The following is a 21,353-nucleotide window of genomic DNA, read 5'->3' on the forward strand; positions in this document are numbered from 1 at the left end:
CAATGTGTGACGAAACAATCTAGCCAAGTATGGACCCAACTGAGGATTCTACTCTTCGCTCTGCCCTCTCTCAGCAGAAAGCTTTACTGGGACGTCAGCAGGATCAAATCTCTGTATCTAACCGGTCTCTGGAGATGATGGCGTCGCAGCTCACTGAGCTCACCTCTGTCGTCCAACCTCCCGATGCTGGTCCCACTCAGGAATCAACCTTACCGTCTTAGGCGGTTCCCTACATTTCTGGGCACTCAGAGGCTCATATCCCTCCTCCAAACCTGTTTTCAGGTGAGGCAGGATCCTGTAGCACATTCCTTTCACAATGTTCCTTGTTCTTCAAGTTACAGCCCTCTGCTTTCCCATTGGAGACAATGAAGGTGGCTTGTGTAATCACACTCCTCACCCGGAAGGGCCGGTGAATGGGGGACCACCTTATGGGACAACAGACATCCCCGCTTTATTTCATGCCTTCTCCACGGAGCTCTGCCGAGTGTTTGATCGCTCTGCTCATGGTTGGGAGGTGGCGAGGGTCTTATCCAGACTGTCTCAGGGAAATTGGCGAGTCTCAGATTATGCAATTGAGTTCCGCACACTGGCTGCTTCTTGTGAATGGAACGATCATGCCATGTGGGACCGGTTTCTGCATGGGCTTTCCGACCACATCCAGGACGAAATCTATCCTTTGGATCTGCCTCCACACTTCAATGATTTGGTTGATCTGGCCATCCAAGTAGATCAACATCTGGCCCTATGGCATCACCGCCATCGACGTTGCTCACCAACCACCCGGGCGGCTGGCCATCCAACTCAGTCCACCACTTCGGCCAGGTCACCAGAATCATGGCCCAACGCAGAGCCCATGCAAATCGGGAGAACTTGGATCTCGCATAAGGAGAAGCAGTGACGCTTTGTTCAAGGATTATGCTTTCATTATGCCTGGTCTGGTAATTTCTCCGCATCCTGTCACCCCGCTCATCAGTAGGAAGGGGGTTACTGGTGAGTGCAACACACTTGGACAAAGCTCCGGATTACGCACACTTCTCCCGGCCCAGCTGAAACTTTATGGACATCGACTTGGCTTCCAAAATACCGGGTTCCTGTGTTCCAGTTGGATGAACCTATAACCACCCACACCCTCAGTGGCACGCCCCTGTCCGTCATCACACAGTCCACCAAGCCAGTCACCTTCGTCTCTGGAAATCATACAGAGCAGTTGTCCTTTTACCTGATCCAATCTCCATTGGCACCGGTAGTGTTGGGGCATCCTTGGTTGGTAACATCCACACATAGACTGGTCAACCAACACTGTTCTGGCATGGAGTCCATACTGTTTGTCGCACTGTCTTAACTCTGATATCTACCCTGTCCAGTCTTGTGTGTCATTGCAGGATGAACCGGCGGATTTATCCGGAGTAACGTTGACATACCATGATTTGAGGGTGGTGTTCAGCCGGTCCCGCACCGTGACCCTTCCTCCTCATTGCCCTACGACTGTGCGATTGAATTGCTTCTTGGCACTTCGCCTCCTCGGGGACAGCTGTATTCGCTCTCAGCTCCCAAGAGCAAGGCCATGAACAGGTATATCAATGATTCTCTGGCAGGCGGTCTCATCCGCACTTCCTCATCGGTGGCAGGGGCGGGGTTCTTTTTCGTAGAGAAGGAGGATGGCTCGCTTAGACCCTTTATAGATTATCGGGGGCTGAATGACTTCATGGTGAAGAATCGTTATCCTTTGCTGTTGATGTTCTCAGCTTTCAAACTGTTGCAGGGAGCGTCCGTCTTTACGAAGTTGGACCTACGCAATGCTTATCACCTTGTCCGGATCAGGAAGGGGAATGAGTGGAAGACATCTTTTAACACCCATAGGGGGCACTTTGAATATTTGGTCATGCCTTTCGAATTGGTCAATGCCCCCCAGCGTCTTCCAGGTGCTCGTAAATGACGAGCTTAGAGACATGGTTGATTGCTTTGTGTTTGTTTATCTAGATGATATTCTGATCTTCTCCCAGAATATCCAGGACCATGTTCAGCACATCAATGAATGACAGAGAGAATGGGCTGTTCGTCAAGGTGGAGAAATGCGCTTTTCATGCACAGTCGGTTCTGTTCCTGGGGTTCATCTTTTTGTCCGAGGGAGTGCGCATGGACCCTGCTAAGGTCAGAGCCTTTCTCATGATTGGCCAACCACAGATTCTCGCAAGGCTTTCAGAGGATTTTGGGGTTTGTAAATTTTTATCGGAGGTTTATTTGGAATTACAGTCAACTTGCCGCACCTCTGATGGCTCTCACCTCCACCCACACTGATTTTTGTTGGTCCCCGTGGGCTGAGGCCGCGTTTTCTAAATTGAAGAAGTGGTTTTCTACTGCACCCTTTCTTATAACTCCCGACCCTGCATGTCAGTTTGTGGTGGAGGTGGATGCATCTGAGGTTGGTGTCGGAGAGGTCCTGTCGCAGCGCTCTTCCTCGGATGGAAAGATGCATCTGTGTGCTTTTTTTCGCACTGCTTAACACCAGCAGAATGGAACTACGACGTCAGAGAATTGCTGGCTGTCTGGCTGATTTCGTGCTGGTGGCATCATTGGTTAGAGGGTTCGGGGGTACCTTTCGTGGTTTGGACTGATCATAAGAACCTAGAGTACATTTGTTGTGCCAAACATCTTAACTATAGACAGGCTTGCTGGGCACTATTTTTCACCCATTTTAACTTCGATCTCTCATATCGCCCGGGCTTTAAAAACATGAAGCCGATTCTTTGTCTCGATGTTTCCCATTGGATACCATTCTGCCCGCCACTCGAGTGGTGGGCATGGTATCCTGGGAGGTGGAGGCTAAAGTCCGTGCTTTGCTATGAAACACTGTGTCCCCCGCTACATGCCCAGCGGGTCGGTTGTTTGTTCCGCGATCAGTTCGGACGCACGTCCTACAGTGGGGTTACTCATCCAACGTCGCTTGTCATCCAGGGTTGACTCGCACCCAGATGCTCATTAGATAGCGATTCTGGTGGCCATTGCTTGCGCAGGACATACGGTGGTTCGTAGCCGCTTGCCCTGTTTGCGTGACAAATAAGACCTCCTGTAACCCCCTGGCTGGGTTTCTCCAACTGCTGTCTGTCCCTTCTAGACCCTGGTCGCACATAGCCATGGATTTTGTAACTGGTCTCCCCCCTCCCATGGCAACACAGTCATTTTGACTGTAGTGGACCAGTTCTCGAAGGTGGCTCATTTCATTCCTCTACCCGAATTACCCAAAGACAGGACAGCGGTAGCAGTCATAAACCACATCTTCTGCATTCATGGCCTCCCAGTCAATGTGGTTTCTGACAGTGGCCCCAAATTTGTGTCTCGTTTTTGGGCAGAATTCTGTTGACAGCTGGGGGCTACGGTGAGTTTGTCCTCTGGGTTCCATCCCCAGACAAATGGGCAAGAGGAGCAGGCGAATCAGGAGCTTGAAAAAACCCTGTGCTCTGTGGCCTCCTGTAATCCGTCTTCTTGGAGCAATCATTTAGTCTGGGTCAAGTATGCCCACAACTCCTTGAAGTCATTGTCTATGGGGCTATCACCCTTCCAGTGAAGCCTTGGTTATCAGCCCCCTCTGTTCCCCACACAAGAGCCTGACGTTCAGGTCCCGTCTGCCCACGCATTTATTCAGAGGTCCCGGCACACCTGGAAAGCCACCAGAGAAGCCCTAATACGGACTGGCACCCGTGTAAGAGGTCGGCGGACCGGCACTGGTCTAAGCCCCCAGCTTACATTTGCGGGCAGAAGGTTTGGTTGTCCTCTAAGGACATTCCGCTCCGAATCCCAAGTTTATCGGGCCGTTTCCTATCACCAAGGTCATTAGTCTAGTGGTGGTCCATCTTAAACTACCTTCTTACCTCAAACGCATTCACCCTGTTTTTCACGTCTCCAAAATTAAACCCGTGTTTCATTCTAATTTACACCCCACCACACCCGCCCCACCTCCTCCGCATCTTGTTGAGGGCTCTCCAGCATACACGGTCAGGAGACTGATCGACGTCAGGTGAAGGGGCAGAAGGTTCCAGAACCTGGTTGATTGGGAGGCTATGGACCCAACTCCAGTGAGTTTGTCAGTTTGTTCTGTTTGTTTTGTTATTTCTCTCCCTCATGATTCACAGGTGCTGCCGGCATGCATGATTTTTCCCAGGGTAATGCTGATCATACCACTAATTAGCGTGCTAGCAGCACCTGATTCTCTGCTGATTCACTACCTACTTAATCCCTTTGTGTTGTCAGTATCTTTGCCAGATTGTTGTTTTGTGTGAAGTAACTTACCTCACTCTCTATGCCTAGTTGGTTCTGTCTCGTGAATCTGTTTAGTTGCCTGTCTCTGCCTGCATGTCGGGAGAGTGATTGCCTTCCATTCTGCTGTGCGCTTGTTCCCTGCACTTCGCTATGCTTAAACGGAGGATTCCTCATGAATCTGCTCCTGACTACCATGATGCACACACTCGCCTATGAACACACTATTCATGGATTTGCCCATTGCACAGCCACGGCGTGCACGCATCCATTAACTTCTCCCCCACTACTGCAGCCAGTGCCGGGATCTTCATTCTGTCGCCAGCACAGTTGAAGTAGATATTTATTGTTAATAAATTCTTTGAATTGTTCCTCTGCTCTTGGGTCTCTTTGTCTTGCTCTCACTGTGTGACAACTACAGAAAGTGGCAAGAAAGTTACAATCCTACCACACAGCTGTAAGTGAAAGGGGAAGTGTGGAGCAGGTGAATACACTGATTCTGTTTTGGCTAAAGAGCTTGTAACTGTTTTTCTCTGTCTCTGTCTTTCAGTTAATCATGTGAAGTTTGGACCACCCATGAGAAAAGAGACAGATCCCTGTCCTGATCTGGTGAGAGTAAATATTTGAATAAACCCATGCACAGAAATTCAAATGACATCACAAACCTTTTTCAAAGGTGAAGTGTGTAATTCCTGTGCCACTAGCATCACCAAACCGAATTGCTATAAAATGACAATAATAATAACTGGTTTCAAACAGGTTTCCTGAACACACCCCTTCCTTCCACTGGTCTATAAAACAGATTGTCCCACCCCGAACTCATGCCATTGGTTGACACAATGATGTGTCAGGTTGGTTGGGATGCTCAAACAAACAAAGGAATTTTTGAAAGTGCCACAGCCAGATCGGCCAGTGCAATATAGTATAAACAATTATTACTAAATACCTTTAACAGAGAAAAAAATATATACACTTCACATTTGATGAAGGCTTCACTCCTATATAAAACAGAGCATCACACTTTACACAGCTGTGGAATTACTAATCAGTTTCCTGTTCTTCATTAGGGAGCCTATGATGACTGGAGCTCTGTTGGTAGGGACAAGGACTCTCCGTGAGTTATATTTTTCTCTTGTCAGTCTACTAGTAAATGTCAAGACAGGTTTGTTTAAGCATGCTGCACATCCTAAAACATAATAACATTTTGCTTATGCAAAAACCGAGGGGTTTGGCATCCTTCAGTCACTTATCATGTCACTGAAATTATGTCAGACCAATGTGATGAATGTGTTCCTAAATTTGGCTGTAAGCAAGCAAATGTAAGACTTGATCTTTCTCAATGGCTTGTGTTGTTTTTGTATTTTCACAGGAGTTTGCTAGAGTGTGTGGAAGAGGCTTTGATGGAGAGGTGACACAACTTGTTTATAATGTTTTCCTAAAAATAGACAGACAAAATTATCCTACAGCTGCTCATTATAAATAAACACTGCAACAAATCAAATTCTTACTTTATATGTTTGTCTTGTTTTCTAGTAAAAAAATATCTAAGATCCCTTGAAGAAGAAAAAAAAAAAATCCAGCCATGTTTATACATGTTTAGTTCACCCACAAATGAGTAAAAATGAAAACTCTCTCATAATTTACTCACCCTCATGCCATCCCAGATGTGTTTGACTTTCTTTTGCTGAACACAAAGATTTTTAGAAGAATATCTCAACTCTGTATGTCCATTCGATCCAAAAAGCATATTAAGGCAGCATAAAAGTAATCCATAAGACTCCAGTGGTTAAATCCATGTCTTCATAAGTGATATGATAGGTGTGGGTGAGAAACAGATCAATATGTAAGTCCTTTCTTACTATCAATCAGCTTTTACATAGCTCTCCTATGCACATTCACGAGAGTTCTTCGTCTTTTGTTTTTTGCCGATTCGCATTCTTCGTGTATATCGCCACCTACTGGGCTGTTGTGCAAATATGAGTCATGTATTCTTTTCCTTTGCTTTATTCCTCCCTTTTATTACTTTCTCCTCCCTGTCCAGTAGGTGGCTATATGTGAATGTTAATTCTTTAAAGGGATAGTTTACCCAAAAATGGTCTCATAAACTACTCATCTTCATATCGTTCCAAACACCTATGACTTTCTTTCTTATGTGGAACACATAAGGAGATGTTTTAATGGACATCCCAGTTAGTCACTGTGTACAAGTTTCTTTCAGAGTACTTGTAAATGTGCGATGAACATCAAGATTTTTGATGAAAAATGACTTACATTTTGAGTTTTTCCTATCGTAACCTATTGTATCCCTTTAGAAGACTTGGAATATGATGTACGAGCCACTTGGACTATTATGACAGTTTTGGGTCCTTTTTAAGCTTTAAAGTGAGTCACTTTCAACTGCCATTGTTTTAAATATACAGACATCAATATTCATTAAAACATCTCCTTCTGTGTGCCACAGAACAAAAAAAGTCATAGGGGTTTGGAACCACATGGGGGTGAGTAAACGATGATAGATTTATTTATTTATTTTTTTTATTTTGTGTGAACTATCCCTTAATACCCAGGGCCATAGACATTGAGGGGGACCGGTCCCCCTAATATTTTTCAATCAGTATGAGGTCTTCTGTAACCAATTCTTAAAATGTTAGCTTTGGTCCCCCCAGTATTAATCATTTGGTGTAGTCCCTTATGGCAAGATAAATTTACCTTGTTTTATGTCTTACATTTTGTTCCCTCTGTTGCAGGAGTTTGACTATAAAGAGAGGATCATCGACTGAGGTGGGGAGCAATTAAACAAGTTGCAGCTGTAAATGTCCAGTGTCTTAAGAAATAACGTAAATCATGTGTTCAATCCACAGCATTCACCTGATGAAGAGAATAAATACGGCACTGTGAAGAAAGTCCCTGCTCCACAATCGAATGCCCACTGCACTGCCAATCAAGAGAGAAATGATCCCACTCCCTGTTCCTGCTCCTCGCCTCTCATTGGCTCCACCCCTCTAAAAGACTCTGCCTTGCTCAGTGAATCAGCTCTGCTCATTGGTTCAACTCTCTCTGACCTGCCCCTCTTCACAAACTCTTCCCTCTTCACAGACTCCTCGTTCCTCAGTCGTTCCACCAGTCTGGGTTCCCTTTGCTCAACACCAACTGATGGTGAGTGTCTACACTTGTAAAGGGACATTACTACCATTTTAAAAGGGATAGATCATGTTCAAACCTGTATTTCCATGCAGTTACAATGAATGGGGATTGAGGCTTTCATGCTTTAAAAATAACTACAAAGCACCATTAAAGGATAATAAAATGGTTCACACAACTAGTGCAACATATACCTAGTCTTCTGAAGGCATATAATAGCTTTCTTTGAGGAACAGTGCAAAATGTGTAAATTGGGCCACCACAGGAAAACCACTGGGTTATTGATGCCCCTGGTTTCAAACAAACAACCTCTTGATTTCCAGCCCAGATCTTAAACCACTAAGCTACACCACCCAATACAATTATTAATGTAGAGTTTGTGGAACATGAATAATGCTACACTGAAAGGCAAACACTGATGAATCTGCTGTGTTGACCAGGTTTGATACTAGCGGGCTCTGTTGCTCCAGATCCAGGAGGAAACAGGAATAATTTCCCCCCACTCGAGCGACCACTCTCACCAGAATGGAGCACTCTCAGGAGAAAAAACGAAGACTCAGTGAGTGGAGGAGTCACCAAAATCCTTTATGGCTTGATGATAATCTCTTCTTTAAAGAGCTAAACATTGTCATTTCCTTTTGTTCATCTCTCACACTTCATCCTGTTTTCATGATTCATTCCAGAAAGCCGTTGTTCACGGACTGCCACCGACACCTCAAGTGCATGTAAGTGCAGGGATACATGTACTTCTAAATATATTTGTGTTTTTCATATCAATAAATATCAATAAATGTCTTCCAGATGGGGGCCTGCTTTTCCAAAGTATTCAATGGTTGTCCATTAAAGACTCATTGTGCCGCTACATGGGTTTTACCAAAGACCAGAGGTAAAGTTAGCAATGTTTCAGTGTTTTTATTAACACTCTGTCTACATTAGAGATAGGAAATTTAACGATTCCGGTTTCGATTGCTATTCCACTTAACGATTCCGGTTCTTTAACGGTTACATTAATTATTCTTTTAGTTCTTTTGAGGAAGACATTTTTTGGAAATAGGAAATGCAGTTCTTATTAGATTTGCTAAAGGCAATATAACAAACTTTTAACGGATCCTTTTTAATTTGCTGACAAATTAGAAGTGTTCCGATTTCTGTACACTATACTGTCAAACACACGGTCAAACATCACACAAATCGGAAAGGTCTCGAGCAGATAACAACAAGTATTGTGTCACTCACAAACCAAATATATATTCAGGCCTGAAAAAAAAGCACAGAGTTGTTAACAGATCTGTCTTTTTGTCACATTTGTACATGTAACTTCATAAAACATAAACAGCAGAAAATAAAAAGAGTCTAAATACATACTATGCATAGATCTTAAAATAATCTCAAAGGAAATGTGACTCTACCTCAAATATATTTTATATCATCCTGTAGGAGGGTTTCTGGTTACAAAGCGGACCAATCACAGCAGTTGTGGTCTGCGTTCACATGTCGCATAGTTACATTTTTAGAGCGGTGACCCTCAATATAGGCTATGCCATAACCACAGTTTCACTTTTTTAAATAACCCATGCAAAGTCAATTTTTATACCAGTGGGTCCATTCAGTGAACATTCAGAGGTGACGTGTAGCCCCAAAATGTGTGTTGTAGTGTAGACAACAAGTGTGAAGTCTGTTCAAATAACAGTTGTTTCCAGTGTAGATACTATGTGACACATTCTGACAAAGCTTCTCTCCAGAATGAATAACCAGACAGATATCTCATTGTTCACTCACAGATCAGTACCTTATGCTTGGTGCTGAGGAGGGCATCTACACCCTAAACCTTAATGAGCTCCATGAGGACACAATGGAGAAGGTACCCATATTACCTTTTCCTCGAATTACTAATATGTACAGTACTGTGCAATAGTCTTAGGCACATAAAATGCTTCACAAAAACATTTGTCTTAAGATGGTTATTTATATCTTCAGCTTTAGTGTGTCAATAGGAAATATACATTTTAGACTCCAAACATTTCTTTTGCAAATAGAATAGAATAACAGGGAGCCCTGCAACAGATGGCATGGTCCTCACAGAGCCCCCTACTGAACATCGTGCCAGTCTGAGATTACATAAAGAGACAGAAGCAATTGAGACAGCTGAAATAGATAGAAGAACTGTGGTGAATTCTCCAAGAAGCTTGAAACATCCAATCTGCCAACAACCAAGAAAAACTGTGTCCAGGTGTACCTAGGAGAATTGGTGCTGTTTTTGAGGCAAAGGTGGTCACACCAAATATTGATTTAGCTTTTTTATGTTTACTGGACTTTGTATGACGTTAATTGATAAATGAAAACTATTTATGACATTATTTTTGAAGACATCCTCACTATGCAACATTTTTCCCAAGTGCCTAAAACTTTTGCACAGTACTGTACTTTATGCAATTATCTCATTACAAGAGTTTGCAAAACTTTCCTTCTTTTGCAGTTGCTTCCTCAGAGATGCACTTGGTTGTATGTGATGAACAATGTCCTTATGTCCATCTCAGGTATGTCCAAAACTATTGACGTGGCCCACAAAGTACTACAAAGATCTGAAGTCCTTATTCATTGGCTGTCTTTTTCCCTGCTCTCCTTTGTCCACACAGGAAAATCTTCACAGCTGACATCTCATAGTTTGCCGGCACTTTTTGAGTATCGCAGAAATATGCAGCGTAGACAGGGCCATCTCGCAATAAACGCACACCGTTTGAGCACAAAGATAAACTCAAGGTTTGTAGCATCAGAAACTAAAGTCAAACAATCAGTGAACGCTCAAGACCCCATGATTGATACTTGTTGCACGATTTATTACGAAATCCAGAAAGATAAACTACATATGAAAGTGTGTTGCTGTGTTTTCGTTGCGGTAACACACTCCATTCTCAAGGCAGTGATAGAGTTACCATCAAATGTCTGTGCCATTTAAACCGGGTGTGTTATTATTCAGGTAACTGGCTATAAACATATCTAGTTATCAACTTTAAACCTGAAAGAGAAAAATAAAGGCCCTGCACACTTCATACGAATCAAAGAATGAAGGGGTATGACGGTATTTAGAACAAAATCTTCCCAAAAATAAAATGTTTTTGCTTTCGTTTCATTGGTTCATAATAGATCACCAGTGCTAATAAAATCTACTTAAATACTCTAAGTGCCCATTCACTATGTTGTTTGGTATGCTGCTTCACTCATGTGCTGTCTGTAGCCGAAAGCCATTCACACATCTGCCCAAAGTGAGATCTACCTGTCATCATTCTTTTGTCTGTATTCTACCCATTTACACTTTTTTTTACACCCATCTTTGCTGTAGCATCAGTGCCATCATAAATCACAACAACAGAGTGTAATCGGTGCATATTATTACCACGTATAGCATGTTAGCGCATTAGCGCCATACACGCACTAGGTAAACATTAAAAATTACACATTATCTACTGCATATACTTACTTTTAATCATCATCGAGTAGTTAAAACAGCTTCTTTTACTGATCTCGTGTGAATGCTACTCAGAGAATGAGGCTTGAAATTATTGATAATACATTTTAATGTAATATTAGTTGATGAAGACATGTAGTCTTGAGCGTCCTCATATTTAAATGCTCCTCTAAACACCTCCCTGAAATGCAAAAACATGAAACTGAGCTTGCTTAGCAAGAATAGTTAGCATTCACTTAGTTGCATAGAGTATGTTTTGGGCCTTAAATTCTTAGATCGACAAACACAAACGAGTTATTTTAATTTGCTTACATCTGTTTGGGTGTTCAAATTGCGTGCGCAGTAGTTGAAAAAAGGACATGTATTGAGTCGTGTAACCTAGTGGTTAAAAAGCGGAGCTGATAACCAAAAAGTTCAAACCATACAAATTTTGATCCATGAACCATTGAGTCATTGAGCAAGACACTCTCAGGCTACTCCAAGAGGACTGTCCTAGTAACAAGTGTACATTAAGTTCCTTTGGATAAAAACATCTGCTAAATGGCTGCAGTTCTCTTCTCTTCAGGAAGTATGCCATGTCAGTGAAGATCCCAGACACCAAGGGCTGTAGAAGATGCACTGTAGGTAAGGACCAATGAAAGTGATCTGTAAGAGCTAATGAATAATTCTTGGGACTTGGTAGCTCTGTTCCACAACATAGGCTATGTTCACACAGTCAGTGTTTGGAATTGACAACTGTATTTACTTACAGGTGTGAGCCTTGAAATGTTCTGTTCATACAACAGCGTACAGTAGCAGTTCGAATACTGTCTGTATGAATGAACAACTGAAGTCACAACCGTATTTTAACAGCTGTAACCATAGTGACAGTGACTAAAAGATAATGATGTCCATAACACTATCATGTCTTACTCAGTTGTGACCCAGAGACATAAAAACAGTTTGCTGTGGACTGTTGGCCAATGATAGGGTTATATTAAAAAATATGGAAATAAACAATATATTGTTTTATCAAAGGTTTACTCATCTGCCACAATAATGTAATACATTTTAATTATCAGAATTATTTTATTTATAATATATATATATATATATATATATATATATATGTATATATATATGTATATATATATATATATATATATATATGTATATATATATATATATATTAATAATAATAATTTTATATATATTATTTATAATTATTTAATCATTGTAAATGTAATTATTGTTATTTGAGGGACTTTCTCAGAAAATATTTATATATGTGATTAATTGCGATTTAATTCAATTAATTAATCAGCAGACCATGTAATTAATTTGTTTACAAATTTTAATCGATTGACAGCCCTAATTTGTATTGATTATTTTCAGAACTGAATGGAACAGAAGTCTATTTATAATCAGTGTTGGGTGTAATCTGATTACAAAGTAACCATTTACTGTAATTTAATGACATTTTTAATGAAAAGTAGTTAAATGTTATATTTTAAAATCTTGTAATCAGGTCACTGACATGGAATATATACAGTACACCAAATATATAATATATACATAAAATATGAATTATGATTATATGTCGGTCTGTTTTTCTGGGACAACTGAAGGGCGTGTGACAAGGGTCGAAGAGGAAATATAGACATTATCTTAGCTAGACAATATAAATGTTATATCTTGCTGAGCAGAAAAACAAAAACTGTGAAAGGGGTTTTAAGGGTTTTCTGGGAAAAAGGTTTTAAAAAGTAACTTACTTTAGTAAAGTAATTTCCACTGTTGTAATCAGTAAAATAATCTGATTACAATTTAAAATAATTAGTAATTTGTAGTGGATTACTTTTTGAGTAACTTACCCAACACTGTTTATAATCAAAAATGTTTTTGCCTTGGCAATATGTGCAATGCTGCCTCACAATTTGGCTTAAACTAGGTATCTTAAGAGGCAACATAATTGAGTTTCCAGTCATTTGGTACAGCCTTCGCGCCGGGAGTGCACCTATGATGCCTTAAAATGCCATCTCCAGCTCACTAGATTTTGGAAAAGAGCAAGTGTTAGTGAACATCTCAATGTTTGTTCTCTGCTTGTAGTACGAAACCCATACACTGACAGCGTGTTCCTGTGTGCCGTTGTGCCCACTGGATTGGTTCTTCTCATGTGGTATGAGCCTCTGCAGAAGTTCTTGCAGCTCAAGGTAAGAAATGATAGATAAGATTGAGGGAGATGTTCAAAATATCTGCATATTTGCATAAATTTCCTGTCACTCTTACTCAGCACATTGCTCTGATTCTGCCCGAGTCTCTGCCCATCTTTGAGCTGCTTGTACAGGAAACAGAGGAGCTGCCTCAGGTCTGTGTGGGGGTGAGAAGTCCTCCTGGTCACAGAGACCCCACTGGACAGATGCAATTTGACATCATCCACCTGGATGACACGCCACTCAGTCTGCCAGGTGTTGCAAAAATGTGGATACACCCACAAACACAAAATACTGGACAGCCATAATTAATAGACACATGATGTTTGATGACATTTTTTTAGTTTATTTCATGTGACCAAAGCTGCATTTGCTTGATAATTATTTATATGAAGGATCTTTCAACTGAAGTAGAATTTTACTTTTTCTGAAGAAAATGTGAATTTTAAAATGTTGTTTTGTAGGCCAGGAAAAGTCATGGAAATTTCTAGTATGAATTTACATTTTTCTAGTTATGCTTTGCTATAAATATTTCATAGGCTTAAATATTGGTCTTGTGTAGAGTGAATCTTGCTTGCAAACCATAGTGGTTATGGATCTTATTTTCTGCCACGTTTAAAAAAAATAAAAACAAAAATGAAAAACAGATTAATAATTTCATAGTGTTTGCAAAGTATGTGCCAGTATGAAAAATAAAATGAAAAGGTTTTTTTTTATTCACAGTGACATTACATTGTCCCTGTCAAATTAAAAAATAAAATGCAATTTGATTTGACATTTCATTTTCATTGCAAGCTCGAGGCAAGTCTGCCATTATTAAAATATAAAGGCAAATGTGTAAAAAAGAAATTGAAAATTATTTTTTTTCGAAAGCATTTTCTTAATCTTAAACGCAATAATTGTGAGAGAATTCCAATTAAAATGCACTTAACTTTTAATTGTATTTTTTAGAATTTTTTAGAAATATTTTTTTTTTCAATTTTCGTTTTCAAAGTCAACATGTAAATTCTATGTTAATGAGTGGGTGGTGCTCAAGATAGGATACCTTAATACAGTGGTTCTCACACTTGAGAGCGCAGAGATGTTGTAAGGGTGATATTTGTATTAGTGTTGTTATTGATGGTATTGGGTTTTCATTTTCGTGTTTATCATTCTATGCATTTATTTAAAATTGGCAGAAAATAAACTCCATAAATGATGTCCAATATTTAATTTAATTGTACTTGTGAGTCGCTTCTTTTCAGTGAATTAGGCGAACACAGATCGGTCTGAATCATTCATTAGCAATTCAGTCTGAATTTGAATGATTTTGAAAAATATTTATGCAAGTTAATGAAAAAGTCATGATAATTCATCGGTCAAAAAGTGTGGGAACCCTGAATGACATGATCTGATCAGCAATAGTGCGTTTGACTGACTGAAGTTGTGTGCGTTCACAGATGGCGAGTCTCTGAAGGTCAAGCAGGTGACTCAACTGGACAGGGACACAGTTCTCATCACACTGGAAAGTGAGAAATCTCATTAATCATTGACCAACACTGTTCTTTTTCAATGAATAACCTGATGCACTTGGTATTTACAGTCACATTGCATTTGAAAACCATATTTGACTTTATTACTAAGCCCTGTATCTCTCAAATCATACATTTTATTCCATCCCAATCCTTAATTTTGTTTACAAATGTGTTTACTTCATAACTTGGCTGATGATTACTTTTCAGCTTTTACATAGCAATTTAAACGCATTTAATTTGACAACGAATAAATTCTGTGGTCACTTCATAGTTGAGATTAAAGATGTAAAAACACATTAAAGAATGTTCCGGGGTCGGTATAAATTCTGTGACTTGCTGTCCATTACTAAAGAAAATAATTCCACATCCCTCAGTTTGTAAAAACTAACAAAACTGTACAGTAGAGTTTACAGGAATACACTCATGCCATCCCAGATGTGTATGACTTTCTTTCTCCTGCTGAACACAAATTAAGATTTTTAGAAGAATATCTCAGCTCTGTTGGTCCATACAATGTAAGTGAATGGTGGCCAGAACTCAGAAGGTCCAAAAAGGACATAAAGGAAACATAAAAGTAATCTATTTGACTCCAGTGGTTAAATCCATATCTTCAGAAATGATATAATAGGTGTGGGTGATAAACAGTTCAATTTTTAAGTAATGCTCTCAACTGGTTTAAGTCCTATTTGGATGATAGAAACTTTTCAGTTTGTATTAATGGTTTTTCATCGTCTAAATCTACTCTGACCTGTGGGGTTGCTCAAGGCTCCATTCTGGCCCCTGTTTTGTTCTCACTATACATGCTTCCCTTGGGATCTATTTTTTAACAAACATGGGGTGTCATTTCACTGTTATGCAGATGACACTCAAATATATCTGCCCTTGAAGCATAATGACAAAAATGGCTTGAATTCCTTATCCGATTGCCTGTCGGATATTACATTTTACATTTGGCAGATGCTTTTATCCAAAGCGACTTACAGTGCACTTATTACAGGGACAATCCCCCCGGAGCAACCTGAAGTTAAGTGCCTTGCTCAAGGACAGAATGGTGGTGGCTGTGGGGGTCGAACCAGCAACCTTCTGATTACCAGTTATGTGCTTTAGTCCACTACGCCAGCAAAACAGAGGTGATTGTGTTTGGGCCTTCAGGCATCTCAGACGGCAAAAATGATGATTTGGGAGATTTGGCATCTTATGTTAAACCGTCTGTGAATAACTTGGGTGTCATATTCGATTCTGCACTGAAATCTGACAAACAGATAAATGCAGTAGTCAAACCTAGCTTTTTTCAATGAAGGCTCCTAGCTAAGGTTAAGAGTTTTTTATCATTTGTAGAGTTTGAGTGAGTGATACATACTTTTGTTTCATCTCGAGTCGACTACTGCAACTCACTTTATATAGGGAGAAACCAATCGTACATTAATAGATTACAAACTGTTCAAAATGCAGTTGCTAGACTTTTGACTTGTACTCAGAAATATGAACACATTACCCCATCTTATTCTCTTTACACTGGTTGCCAGTCCGATACAGAATTGATTTTAAAATCCTACTTTATGTTTTTAAAGCTTTGAATGGACTGGCACCGAATTATCTCTCTGACCATCTGAGTGCAAATACAATCTCTGACATGATCAGAGATTATTGATGGTTCCTAGGTCTAGACTGAAGTCGAAGGGTGACCGTGCTTTTGCAATTGCTGGCCCTAAACTGTGGAATAGTTTACCAATATCCCTTAGAGACATTTCGACAGAATCAGAATTTAAATCAAAGTTAATAAAAAATCTTTTTGCGTAGGCTTACTAAACTCAGCAAAGAAAGAAACGTCCTCTCACTTTCAACTGCTTTTATTTTAAGCAAACTTAACGTGTAAATATTTGTATGAACATAAAAAGATTCAACAACTAAGACATAAACTGAACAAGTTTCACAGACATGTGACTAACAGAAATGGAATAATGTGTCCCTGAACAAAGAGGGGGTCAAAATCAAAAGTAACAGTCTGTATCTGGTGTGGCCACCAGCTGCATTAAGTACTGCAGTGCGTCTCCTCCTCATGGACTGCACCAGATTTGCCAGTTCTTGCTGTGAGATGTTACCCAACTCTTCCACCAAGGCACTTGCAAGTTCCCGGACATTTCTCTCCACATCCTCACCCTCCGATCCAACAAGTCCCAGACGTGCTCAATGGGATTGAGATCCGGGCTCTTCGCTGGCCATGGCAGAACACTGACATTCCTGTCTTGCAGAGAAAGAGCAGTATGGCTGGTGGCATTGTCATGCTGAAGGGTCATGTCATGATGAGCCTGCAGGAAGAGTACCACATGAGGGAGGAGGATGTCTTCCTTATAACACACAGTGTTGAGATTGCCTGCAATGACAACAAGCTCAGTCCGATGATGCTGTGACACACCGCACCAGACCATGATGAACCCTCCACCTCCAAATCGATCCCACTCCAGAGTGCAGGCCTCGGTGTAACGCTCATTCCTTCGATGATAAACACGAGTCCGACCATCACCCCTGGTGAGACAAAACCGCGAGTTGTCAGTAAAGAGCACTTTTTGCCAGTCCTGTCTGGTCCAGTGAAGGTGGGTTTGTGCCCATAGGCGACGTTGTTGCCGGTGATGTCTGGTAAGGACCTGCCTTACAACAGGCCTACAAGCCCTCAGTCCAGCCTCTCTCAGCCTATTGCGGACAGTCTGAGCACTGATGGGTGGATTGTGCATTCCTGGTGTAACTCGGGCAGTTGTTGTTGCCATCCTGTACCTGTCCTGCAGGTGTGATTTTCTTATGTACCGATCCTGTGCAGGTGTTGTTACACGTGGTCAGCCACTGCGAGGACGATCAGCTGTCCTTCCTGTCTCCCTGTAGCGCTGTCTTAGACATCTCACAGTATGGACATTGCAGTTTATTGCCCTGGCCACATCTGCAGTCCTCATGCCTCCATACAGCATGCCTAAGGCACGTTCACACAGATGAGCAGGGACCCTGAGCATCTTTCTTTTGGTGTTTTTCAGAGTCAGTAGAAAGGTCTCTTTAGTGTCCTAAGTTTTTATAACTTTGACCATAATCGCCTACCGTCTGTAAGCTGTTAGTGTCTTAAGGACCGTTCCGCAGGTGCAGGTTCACTAATTGTTTATGGTTCATTGAACAAGCATGGAAAACATTGTTTAAACCCTTTACAATAAAGATCTGTAAAGTTATTTGGATTTTTACAAAATTATCTTTAAAATACAGTGTCCTGAAAAAGGGATGTTTCTTTTTTTGCTGAGTTTATTGTCCTTAGAGTCCAAAGGTGTAAACATATATTTGTGCTTTGATGTACCTCTTTATCTTGCATTGCGGTTTATACAGCTGTATTGATGTATTTTGGTGATGTATTTATGTGATGTATTTTTGTGATATTTGTTTTATTATGGTTGTACAGCACAGTGGTTAACTACTGTTGTTTTTATTGTGCTTTTATAAATTGATTGATTGATTGATTGATTGATTGAATTATTTTACTATAAATCTTCACTTTCACATTCTTCTTTTGATTTTGGCGATTCGCATTCTTCGTGCACTTTGCCACCTACTGGATAGGGAGGAGAATTTATATCTTAAATATAAATTCTTAAATATTGATCTGTTTTTCAGCCACACCTTTCATATCACTTCTGAAGACATGGATTTAACCACTGGATTACTTTTATGCTGCCTTTATGTGCTTTTTGGAGCACATACATTTTTAAAATGTTGGTCACCATTCACTTGCATTGTATGGACCAACAGAGCTGAAATATTCTTCTAGAAATCTTAATTTGTATTCTGCATAAGAAAGAAAGTCAAACACATCTGGGATGGCATGAGGGTGAATAAATGATAAAGGAGAAATTTCATTTTTGAGTGAACTAACCCTTTAAAATTTATCTCAGTGCAATGCCTTGCCCCATAGACTTCCATTGGATGTGCATTATTGTAAATGCAAGTTTTGTTTGTTTTTACAAATTGAGGGATGATTTGAAATTATGTTCTGTGGTAATAGACATCATAAGTTCTGTTGAACCTGGAACATTCCTTCATGAATGAGTCCATTAACAGACCTTTCTGTTTCAGACACCGTAAAGGTTGTGAATCTACAGGGATGTCCGAGCCATCAGAAGACCTCTGAACTTACTTTTGATTTTTCCATTCAGACACTTGGTAAGTCATGTAAGACTGTGGCCATCATGTACGCTTTGTCTGTTTTGGAATCAAACCTGTTTCTACCACGTCTGGTGGCCAAAAATTAGTTATGCAATTTTCCTTGTAGTGTGTCTGCAAGACAGTGTTCTTGCCTTCTGGAAACATGGTCTGAAAGGAAGGAGCCTACAAACTAATGAGGTAAACATAATGTCTATAAAATTATAGTTTCACTGGTGTATGAGGAAGGTAAAAATGATTGAATATGATGCCGTTCACCACAGGTTACCCAGGAGATCACAGACAGAAGTCAAGTTTTTCAGGTTTTGGGAACAACGAGGTATGCCACAGTGGTTTCCATGGACATTGTAGTGCATTCAAATGGCTCTTCCAGTCAGGTGTAATATTCGAACCTTACTAAAATTATTTATATCTGCTTGCACAGGGACATAATCTTGCAAAGTACTCCTACGGATGACCCATCTGCCATGAGCAACCTGTATGTCCTTACAGGACATGAAAGCAGCTACTGAAGAGACACTGGGAAGGTTCAGCGATAGCTGGAAACACTACAGAGAATTATATTCCTCCCTTCACCACTAAAAGGGGAGAGTTAGTCAGGCCTAATAAGCTCAGAGAACGGAGGACGACATGATGGAGGCACATGCTGTTCACGCAGTGCTCTGGAGGGCTCCTGGCCGTTCAGGACAGGAAGGAGAAAGGGGCCAGAAGTTTGTTTGGAGGTGCAGGGATGCGGAGACTGAGGATCAACTGTGCTCCATGAGAGAAAGAGACCAAACATAGACCTAAATGAGATTTGTAAGAAATAATTCATAAAAAAAATCTCACCCTCATGTTGTTTCAAACACGTATGACTTTCTTTTGTGGATCGCAAAAGGAGATTTTAGGCAAAATATTAGCCGTAGTCAACATTTACTTTCAGTGCATGAAAAAAAGATGAAAGTCAGTTCTGCATAACATCTTATTTTGTGTTTCATGGGAGGGAGAAAGTTATTTGGAACAACATGAGGGTGAGTAAATGAATTGTAATTTGTTTTGTGAACTGTACCTTTAATTTGGTTTGTTGTGGAGCAAGCAGTGTATGATCATTGACCAAAGAGTGGGATGTTTTACACAAGTCTGTTGTATTTCACCTTAAGTTTACTGTAACAGATAAAGGACAGGCAAGGAGGAGGCGGGAACCAGCTGAACATTAAACATAAAGTTTAATAAGAAACTCAATGTAAAACAAACATAAACAGACACACATGCAGCACGGCCACGCCCTCCTCATCGTCACACTCCTCCCCTGCCCCATTCAGGCCGGGGCACCACTGGTCTGACCAACTCTGCATCCCCCCCATCTCTGGAGGGGAGACGCTGCCTTTCCAGCCGTTCTGTCAGCCAGTGGTCCACCCCGCCTCCTGTGAACCTGGGGGAGAGACGAGGGAAGGCGTGGGGAGAGGGAAAGGGCGAGCGGAGACACACACATAGAGAGAGAGAGAGAGGAGAGCGAGAGAAGAACTTGCTCGCCGGCTCCCGGACGCACTGTCGCCCGGTCCTCAACCGCTCGTTCTTCGGCGGGTGGCAGCGGTTCCTCCGGCTCTCGGTGGCCAGCAGCGACCACTCCGTCCCCAGGCAGATGGCCGCAGCTGCTCCCCTGGTGGATAGCAGTGGCGAGGACTCCACGACAGCGTATCCCTCCTCCCTCCTGGGTAACAGGCAAGGAGGAGGCGGGAACCACCTGAACAGTCAACATAAAGTTTAATAAGAAACTCAACATAAAACAAACATAAACACAGACACACATGCTGCACGGCTGTGTGCGTCTCTCTCTCAAACTGCCGCCTCCAGCTCACCTTTATCTCCCTCTCCCGCTGATCAGCTGATTCAGAGCCGACCATGCATCATCACGACCTAGCCACGTCCTCCTCCTCGTCACATTTACAGTGTTTTGATGCTGTGTTTAAGAATTATCTTTCTTTCGCCAGTAAATCGGAATTGATAGATTTCAGTAAAACTAATAAGACCAGTGATGAACTTTGGGGAAAACAAGAATGGAGTACTGTATAACCCACAAGAACCCAAAACTGTACAAAAAATTAAATAAATGTTAATGGCAAGAATAAATAAAAGGATTAATGCTAGTTTTTGTTGCTTTAACCCTACTCTAGTCTTAAAAAAACTGCGTCCTCCTTTTGTCTTTCTGTTCAAAAAATGTTCCATTCAAAATATAAAAAATATTGAAAATGGCACAAAAAAGACCCCCTTTTACGGAAATCTGTTTTACTGTCATCCCAAACTGTATAATGAAGGGGGTGTGTGTGTGTGTGTGTGTGTGTATGTATATATATATATATATATATATATATATATATATATATATATATATATATATATATATATATATACACATGGTCCAGTTCTGACACTCACGTGCCCATTGTAGGCACTTTTGGTGGTGGACAGGGGTCAGCATGGGCACTCTGACCAGTCTGCAGCTATGCAGCCCCATACGCAGCAAGCTACGATGCAGTGTGTGTTCTGACACCTTTCTATCATGGCCAGCATTATGTTTTTCAGCAATTTGTGCTACATTATCTCTTCTGTGGGATCGGA

The 21,353-nt window shown here is 41.0% G+C and overlaps 1 protein-coding gene across 1 annotated transcript in view; it reads left to right on the plus strand.

The window, feature by feature from the left end:
* The window catches only part of LOC127431046 (mitogen-activated protein kinase kinase kinase kinase 2-like), a 47,781-nt gene extending 26,708 nt beyond the window's left edge, over positions 1-21,073 (plus strand). The window contains exons 14-32 of the mRNA XM_051681268.1: positions 4,805-4,863; positions 5,322-5,368; positions 5,624-5,662; positions 7,002-7,035; positions 7,116-7,410; positions 7,836-7,954; positions 8,079-8,120; positions 8,197-8,281; positions 9,177-9,256; positions 9,872-9,932; positions 10,032-10,155; positions 11,427-11,485; positions 12,947-13,050; positions 13,131-13,305; positions 14,490-14,558; positions 18,669-18,755; positions 18,865-18,935; positions 19,019-19,074; positions 19,180-21,073. Of these exons, the coding sequence (XP_051537228.1) occupies positions 4,805-4,863; positions 5,322-5,368; positions 5,624-5,662; positions 7,002-7,035; positions 7,116-7,410; positions 7,836-7,954; positions 8,079-8,120; positions 8,197-8,281; positions 9,177-9,256; positions 9,872-9,932; positions 10,032-10,155; positions 11,427-11,485; positions 12,947-13,050; positions 13,131-13,305; positions 14,490-14,558; positions 18,669-18,755; positions 18,865-18,935; positions 19,019-19,074; positions 19,180-19,267 (1,694 nt within the window). The 3' untranslated portion in view covers positions 19,268-21,073. The remainder of the gene's footprint in view (positions 1-4,804; positions 4,864-5,321; positions 5,369-5,623; positions 5,663-7,001; positions 7,036-7,115; positions 7,411-7,835; positions 7,955-8,078; positions 8,121-8,196; positions 8,282-9,176; positions 9,257-9,871; positions 9,933-10,031; positions 10,156-11,426; positions 11,486-12,946; positions 13,051-13,130; positions 13,306-14,489; positions 14,559-18,668; positions 18,756-18,864; positions 18,936-19,018; positions 19,075-19,179) is intronic.
* The last annotated feature ends 280 nt before the right edge of the window (positions 21,074-21,353 follow it).

The sequence above is a fragment of the Myxocyprinus asiaticus genome, chromosome 40, assembly GCF_019703515.2.
Source record: "Myxocyprinus asiaticus isolate MX2 ecotype Aquarium Trade chromosome 40, UBuf_Myxa_2, whole genome shotgun sequence".
Lineage (NCBI taxonomy): Eukaryota > Metazoa > Chordata > Actinopteri > Cypriniformes > Catostomidae > Myxocyprinus > Myxocyprinus asiaticus.